The sequence below is a fragment of the Ornithodoros turicata genome, chromosome 5, assembly GCF_037126465.1.
Source record: "Ornithodoros turicata isolate Travis chromosome 5, ASM3712646v1, whole genome shotgun sequence".
In the NCBI taxonomy this organism is placed as follows: Eukaryota; Metazoa; Arthropoda; class Arachnida; order Ixodida; family Argasidae; genus Ornithodoros; species Ornithodoros turicata.
The window spans coordinates 28,759,113-28,767,805 of NC_088205.1; the positions used below are offsets into that span (position 1 = coordinate 28,759,113).

General features: G+C 46.6%; 2 protein-coding genes across 2 annotated transcripts; both read left to right on the top strand.

Annotated features, from left to right (window-relative positions):
* The first annotated feature begins 666 nt into the window (after positions 1-666).
* On the top strand, positions 667-2,501 carry LOC135395446 (beta,beta-carotene 15,15'-dioxygenase-like). The gene has a single exon (XM_064626646.1). It carries the CDS (start codon positions 775-777, stop codon positions 2,389-2,391), a length of 1,617 nt encoding a protein of 538 aa, XP_064482716.1. The 5' UTR covers positions 667-774; the 3' UTR covers positions 2,392-2,501.
* A 5,249-nt stretch (positions 2,502-7,750) lies between these two features.
* On the top strand, positions 7,751-8,422 carry LOC135395661 (uncharacterized). The gene has a single exon (XM_064626759.1). It carries the CDS (start codon positions 7,751-7,753, stop codon positions 8,420-8,422), a length of 672 nt encoding a protein of 223 aa, XP_064482829.1.
* Positions 8,423-8,693: the final 271 nt, after the last annotated feature.

An 8,693-nucleotide genomic window follows, 5' to 3' on the forward strand; every position in this document is an offset into this window, starting at 1 on the left:
GGAAAAAAATATAAGAATCCGGCTTCGCCGTAATCTCGCTTTTTTTGTCGGTGTTCCACGTGTTCTATATTATGAAAAATAGCAGTAGCGGAGAAAGAGTCTACCGCTACCCACCTTTGTAGCAGAAATACTTTTCTCGTGACGAATTTAAAATGTAGCGAGATTGCTACTCCGCACCTGAAAAAAGTAACGAATACAGTAGCGGCGCTATGTACAACACTGGTGTTTTATATAATGTCGATTACAATCGTTCTTAAGTAGTATTTCATTGCATAACACTTTGTTTCGTTTGTATAGTACGGTACTAAACTTTTTTCCCTCATAAACAGCTGTTGTACTGTAAGTGGGGGGAGGAGCCTTGTCAAGCCTGTGTGACTTTTTGCTATCTCTTCCACCCATAAAAAGGAGATACACGATTGAGTGAAACCAAGTCAGAACCGCGCTGTCCGAAAACGTGCAAGTGATTGAAATGTGAAAGCCACAACAATATCACACCACTAGAAGAATTTGTTCACGTAGACGACGGTGCTTTGGTTCACAGAACGGGCCCCCGATACAGAACTGGTTTGCTATCAGAGGCAAGAAGCAAAGTGCAACCAGACGTACCGCAGCTCTGAGCTCACGTGTTTGTCCAAATGGCAGCAACATATCTACTCAGCCGACTTTCTCGAATTTTCTTCTCACCCTCTGACATACATCACGCATACAGAGAGGGCGTTGATTTCACTATCTCGCACGTGGCGGTGCGGGCGTCGCCTTGAACGCACTGTGTATATGCTGTGCGTTGACAGTGTTTCCCTAGTTTCTGCAGCGATGGCAGAGAGGGCGAACAAGATTCAAAACGACGACGTCGCTTCGAACTTCGCGCGGACCTTTCTCCGCTCATGTCAGGATGAAATACCGACACCTATCCGAGGAAAAACAACCGGCAGTATTCCCTCTTGGCTTCGTGGCTGCCTTCTGCGAAATGGACCGGGCATGCTAGATGTCGGTCCAGACCGCTACAATCATGTGTTTGATGGCCTAGCGATGCTTCAGAGGTTCGCTATTGATGACGATGGTATAACTTATCAAACCAAATTCTTGAGAAGTGAAGCGTACGTGAAGAATACGCGGGCTAATCGTATCGTCGTCAGCGAGTTTTGTACGGCAGGACACACAGATCCATGTGCCAGCATCTTCCAGAGGATGTCGTCCTTTTTCGTGCCTGGTTTCTCGGACAATGCCCTCATCAACGTTATGCCCATAGGTGACTGGTACTACGCCATGACAGAGACCCCGTACCTGCACAGGATTGATCCAGCCAATTTGGATACATTGACACGCTTTGATTTGCGTCAAGTTGTAGCCGTGAACACTGCAACGGCACATCCGCTTATCGATCCTACTGATGGAGCAACGTACAATGTTGGAAGCTCAAAGGGCGGCTACGCCGTAGTCAAGTTTCCCCCAGGTGAGTCTTCGATAGGCCGTGCTGAACTCGTAGCGACGGTTCCCTTACGTCGAAGGACGCATCTAGGATATATTCATAGCTTTGGCCTTACGGAACACTACATTATAATCCTGGAACAGTCACTGACTGTCAACGTTCTAAAGCTCGTGCTTGCACCTGTACGTTCGCAGACTTACTCCCAATGTTTTGAGTATGATCCGGACCTGCTGGTCTGTTTCCACGTCGTAGAGAAAGAAACTGGGAAACAGTTGGAGACGAAATATGTCACGGAATCTTTTTTTATATTTCATCACATCAACGCTTATGAGAAGGACAATCACATTGTCGTCGACCTGTGTTGCCATAAAGACGACAGTGTATTTCCAACGCTTAGCACCGATGTGTCTGAGAGACCAACTACGCCCCTACTTGCCACTCCAAGGCGGTACGTTCTACCGCTGCAACCCGACAACACGGCGAAAGAAGGCGGAGCGAACATGGTAGGCCTCCCGGACACTACTGCTACCGCAACTTCCAGAGAAGATGGGACAGTCTACTTAAGGCACGAGGACCTTGGACCACAAGAGTACCCCTTCTTTTGTGAGATGCCACGGATAAACGATCTGTACGTCGGGAAGTCGTACCGCTACTTTTATATTGTAGCGGAATGGGAAGGGTCCGAAACGGCGTTGATGAAAGTGGACCTTGAGAAGAAGGCACGTCGGACGTACAGCATACAAGGGTGGACGGCCACAGAACCTCTGTTTGTTCCTAGACTTGGTGCTTCCTCTGAAGATGACGGTATTGTGTTGTCGGTGTTCCTGAACACCGCGGAAGAGCAAATGGTGACGTTGGTGATCCTAGATGCTGAGAACTTTGAAGAACTGGCGAAGGCAGAGTTTGTGACACCTGTAGTTGTTCCTTCCTCGTTTCATGGATGGTTTGATGGCATCGAATAATATTTTGTTGTATTCCGTTAAAATAGGTTATAATGAACTATTGTCATTGATCCATGTTGCACGCTTGCCAAATAAAGAAAAGTTGAATAAATGTCTGATAAATAATGCCATACGTTTGTTTTAGTGCGTTTAGGCGGTGCCATCCAGTGCCAATGCCGCCTTCCAGACACTCGTTCTTTCCTATATGTTCATTTCAGGCAAACCAGCTACACCTTCCATTTGATTAGGTTAGATTGCTACGGAAACAGGTGGCAGCTGCACAGGCAAGTTCCCTATACTTGCTGCACGGGTTCAAGTGTCACAGGAGCAAAGTGTGATTTTCGCGTCATTTGCGTACGGCGTGTGTATACTGGGATAAAACTTGTTGCTTACTATTCGAATTGATTCGAATACGATGCTAAAAAACCAGAAAAGCGAACAGTAGGGGATTGTTCTGCTTAAGTACGATCACGAAGCGCTCACAGTTCCTTCATCTCGGAAACTGTGTTCTTCCTGTTTTTTCCTGTCATCATGACACGTACTCCCCCACTTCATAGGGAGCCCCCGTGGATGGTGCGGGATAATATTGAAGCGATGACGACCACAGAGGTATGGTTAGATAGAAAGAGTGGAGTGTTTATCGGCCTATCAATACATGGGGAGGGCGTGTGACCTTCCCCCAGTCCCCCGCTCACTACGCGGTAGAGCCCTGCACGGGCCGACTTTTCCGGGCCCGACCCGGCCCGAACGCATCAAAAAATGACCCGACCCGACCCGGCCAGGACCTTCATATTTTTATGCGGCCCGACCCGGCCCGGCCCGGTGACCCAGTGACTAGAGCCTGGCCCGGCCCGGAATCTAAGCAAATAGAGCCCGGCCCGGCCCGGCCCGGTGACTCGGTGAATAGATCCCGGCATAGTATTTCCAGCCGCGACGTACGCGTTTCTCGAGATTATGAAACAAATTTATCAGTAAATTCATAAGGAGAGAAGACAAATATACAACTGATGGCGGTTTAACACCATAACCGCACGAGACCAAATTAAACCCAGAACGTACGCGGGCATGGGTGTTATCGTTACACTGTCAAGATTTTGCGGAGGTAGAGGATGCTGTCGACAAACTCCTTTCCCAGTCCATACCCCTCTCACCAAGCTTTACCAAGTGATTGTGAAATACGTGAGGAGTGAGGAGCAATGTAAAGTGGCTTTCAGAATGTTCTAGAAGGTCGAACCATATGCCTAATGCAGTATCCCTTACTTGTACAGGAATGTGCACAGGAATGACGCAAGCGCATGATGATATGAACTAATGCATCTCCATCGTGTGAAATTATCTGCGTCGCCCGGCCGGGCCTGACTCTCGGAAACATATTTGTCGGCCCGGGCTCGGCCCGGCCCGTGGTGGTGGCGTATTTTAACGGCCCGGCCCGGCCCGCGGTGCTAGCGTATTTTGTCGGTCCGGGCTCGGCCCGGCCCGGAGCACACAGCCAATAACAAGCCAGGGGGCCCGTGCCCGTGCAGGGCTCTACTACGCGGTTCGCGTGTACAATTACAACAGTTCAGATTGCGACATGTGTGACCATGTTAGTAATAAAATATTTTGGACGTGCAAATTGTTAGCCTTCATAGTGATCATTCTTTATTTCTTCGGGCAGGATTTAAGCCACGTAACACAGCGTTACGTCATCGTATCCTAGCTGAGGATAACTCGTAACGATAATCATAATAATTGGGGGCTTATGTCGTGAGACAACTTAGCGCTCGTAATGAAGGATATCGGAATGGGTGGTGCAACTTCTTGTGAAAGTGACGTGAAGGAAGTTACAATGTCACGTGGATTTACGCTTCCTGTCCAAAGTCCTACGCGAGTAGCATAGCGTCAGCGTGTTTTCAACGTAAAAATGGGCGGATGTTCAGCGCTTAACTGCACTATTTCTGCGGAAAAATTACATAAAATGCATGGCGCACCATGGGATACTGCGCCTCTGGGAAACTGTCATCAGCGTAGAAGTAAGTGAGTAAGTATTACCTAAAAAGAAAGAAAGAACAAGAAAGCAAGAAAACAGTCTTGGAGCAGTGTGGCTGCCACTACAATCATCAGTGTAAATGAAATTGAACTAAGGTGGGGGATACGAAGATTTATGAAAGCAAATATAAAAAGAATGTTCAGCCAGGCAGAAGTCGGCTTGCTATTAAGTACAAAAGAAAACCAACTAAGGGGTGCAGGCACTTGTCACCAAATGCCGTGTTGTGTACCATGCTTAACTGTGCGTGGCTGTGATAACATTATAAACTCATAACATGGAAACAATTTAATTAAAGACACAACTTCGTTCAAGCTAAAAGAAAACTACTACGTGCGTATGACACTCAGAGTGCAGAAAAATCTTCAGAAGAAAGAAACAGAAACTGATTTTTGTCTCCTTTTTCAGATTTTTCTTCTCTTTCTTTCAGATTTTTTTGTGTGACTCTTCGTAGCTGAGTGTCTGCACTCCAAGTCTCTACGTTCATGTGCTCAGAGTTGTTCACGTAGTATGAAGTATATCCTGCTTCCAAGTTGGTGGTGCCAATTTCTCCATGTTTTTCTTCTTTTTACTCACTCACTCAGAGTGTAGAAGATTGCTGTGTAAGATACAGCCTGTACATTTTGTTGCACCATATGTGAAATGTTGCTTGTTATCTTCGTTATCAGAAATGTCAAACTGACCGCCTTGTCGGAACATTTCGCAAAGCAAAAGTTCACGTAATTTCAAAGCGCGGGCCGAACGGAACCGTAACATGCACGAAGTATCACGAAATCTAAACTTTGCCATAAGAAAAGTGTGTGCGTAGTATTTGTTGAAGTAACTGACTTGCTTGGGGGGCAGGCGTTCCTACGAGAGCTCATGTTGGTTGTCGTTTAAGCCGGAGTTTATAAACTTCTGCTTTGCTCCTGTTCTGCGAAGCTAAAATTTCGAAGTTCCAGCGAAACGCCACTTAACTTGAAGCTCACCCATAGCGGCTCATGTTCTCTTTATCCTCTCCTTCGTCTGCCTGAATCAGATAATGAGTGCAACGTACAATAAAAATTACGCATTGGTGCGATCCGTGGTCTGAGTTTCTTCGTTTCTGACGTGTAAGACGTACTTGGGAAACGCCCGCATTGACGAAAGCAACGCTTGAGAGGCTCTCTCCTTTGCTAACCTTTCCTTTCTTTTTTCTTAATAAACATATCCCCCTCCCCTTTGGTCTAAACAGATCGACCATCGCCAAGCTCTTGAGTACTTCAAGATGTTTCTCCGGGACACTGGTCTCCTCTCTACCCTATGGTGTGCCTGCGTACTGTCACGACCAGGCTCCCACGCCATGTTTGTCACCCGGCCGGTCAGTACGGCCGAAGTCTCAATACGGCCGATAATCCTTTAATCCCAAGTGTCTCATTACGGCCAAAGTCTCAATACGGCCGAAGGCAGTCTTTACGGCCGAAGATGTCTCATAACGGCCAAATGTCAAAATGTGTATTGTAACCTGCATTGGTGTGCAATGTCGCAGGCAGGTGTGGATATATATTCAGCAGGATATAAGCCATGCACTGTGCCCTTAGGGCCCTTATCATATTCATATACACATATTGCGAGACAAACGGTATGTTATCATACCACAGCACAATGCAACATATTGTGTAATGTGTACTCCCACAAGGTAATGTTGATGTTGCTGTGAAGCAGGCTACTATGTGGAGTTAGCTACTTGTAGAGAGCTAGATGAATGTTGGCTTCGTTGTGACGCTTTGGAGCCATCCTAGAGTCACTGGCCAAGAAGGGACACCTATGTCGGTGCCAGTTTATTTCCATTCGCCTTACAATGGTACAATTCTTGCTTCTGGAATGAGTAAACCTGCAAGAAGCGAAGAGCAACCATGAATAGGCTAGAATATATAAAAAAAGCATTTGTCTCTACATGGCTGGTTTTAATGTCCACAAGCTGCACACGTGTTGATATGTGTCTGTTATTTCATACAAGGTTAACATAAATCTTCATCTAGACAAAAGCATGACAAGCCTTAAAAATGTGGCTTCCAGGTAAACACAGAGCATGACCATGAGATGAACTTAGGTTCATTAGTTGATTCCCTTAATGGAAACATGTGAATATCAAATAGTGATACATTACAATTCATGAAATGATACATGCATAACTTTCCATTTCTGGTTTCATTTTCATAAAAGTAGTGCACGAATGTTAATTCGTGCACTACTACAAAATTTATCACTTCACAACAGAACCTTATGATGATCTTAACAGCTCACCTCTTCGGCCAGGACTCCCTGCGCAGCAACCTCCTATTAGCCATGTTGTTGTTTTCCTTTTTCGGAATCCTCCGTGCAGCCACATACCATGCCTGGACTGGAAAACCAGCTATAAATAACAATGCATTTAAATGACTTTCTCTTGAAGTATTTATTCTAACCAGATATGCTTTTGCTCATTCCTGTGCACATTCCTGTACAAGTGCGCGAAGTATGGTGCGCGAAGGCACATAAGTACAACATTTGCAGACGTTCGACGTAAGCAGTTCAAGGAGATCACTTCAAGTACGCCGACTTGCGCTTTTATTTTTGAACAAATACGACGACAAATTTTTACAAATTAAATATGGCTCACAGATGATGTGGCTATGATACGAGTAAATGCTGCTGTACGGTGATGCATTATCGGTATCTTATCGTCTTCGAATAAATTTTTTGTACCGCATCAGTAAGGATGAGCTGATCGTGCTTCAGAAAGCGGACCCGACGCTGAGAAAAATCTGGGACTCAAACAGAGAGGGTGTGGCTAGGAGTAATGTAAAGGTCCTCATACAGGGCGGTCTCCTCTACCGCCATTACGAGTATCGCAGAGGCAAGGTCGTAGACCAGTTAATGCTGCCCGAAAGCGCGGAGATATCCTCAAGATGTCTCATGACAATTCGTGGGCAGGACACCTGGGTGTAAGGAAAACGAAACAGCGTCTATTACAGGAATGGTACTGGCCACGGTGTTTCAAAGATGTCGAGAGGTACGTGCGGGCATGCGACACTTGCCAGAGGATAGGGAAACCTAACGAGCGATGCAAAGCCCCTCTCACGTTGGTGCCAGTTATTTCCGAACCGTTGCAACGGTTGGTTATAGATGTTGTCGGACCTCTACCCGTTTCGAAATCAGGGTCAAAATATATCCTGAGTCAGGATTCCTGACCATGATTTGCCGGGCGACTAAATTCCCCCTAAAAGAGCAGTGTTCCGCTGTGATCGTAGACGGCCTCCTTTCCGTGTTCTCTCGGATTGGATTTCCCAGGAAAATTCAGTGCGATAATGGGTCGGTGTTCACGAGTGCGCTTACTACCACGTTCTTGCAAAAATGCGGAATCAAAGTGATTCACAGTTCCCTTTATCCCCGCAGAGCAATAGCGTGGAGAAATGGCACTCGCGACTGAAACGAGTTCTGCGGGCACTAGTTCATGATTTCAAAGCAGACTGGGAGGCAGGTCTACCTGGGGTCATGTTTGCGTTACGTTCGGTGCCGCACGAAGCAACGGGATTCAGCCCGGCGGAACTGGTGTACGGACACACACTGAGGTCCCCGATGAGGCTGTTAAGGGAAGAATGGGAAAACCAACGTACTGACAACACAGTGATCGAATACGTTTTGGACCTTCTGCAGCGGTTGCAAGATACGAGAGAAATAGCCGAGGCTAACATGCGCGACTCACAAAGAAGAGCCAAGACATATTATGACCGTAATGCGCGCCCTAGAGTGTACAAAGAGAATGACAAAGTGCTTGTACTCCGTCCTACACGTGCAAACAAGCTTCAGGTTCGAGATGGACCGTTCAAGGTGGTGCGTAAGTTGTCAGAAACAACCTACATGGTGGAGCTAAGGGGAAAAAGGAAGGAGATCCGCACGTATCACACCAACCTTATGAAGCCGTATGTCGATTGGACGCCTATTGTCAGTGTAGCGTTACATATGCCGGAGGAGCAGCACGCGCCCCGAGTGGGGCGAAATTGGTTCATCAAACCCGAGTATTGAGGACATTGTAAGGACTGTAGCAGGAGAAAGGCATTTTGGTGATTCCCAAATATGCGATTTGAGGAATCTTATAGGGGACTTTGAGGGACTGTTTTCGGACAAACCGGGAAAAACAGGTCTATAATTTGCCACGACATACAGCAGAGCCGGTACGTTCACGTTCCTATTGCATATCACCCAGACAGGGATCAATTATGAGGAAAGAGATCCAGCGGATGCTAGACTTGAAAATAATTGAAGCAGGTGAAAGCGACTACGCTTCACCTATGAT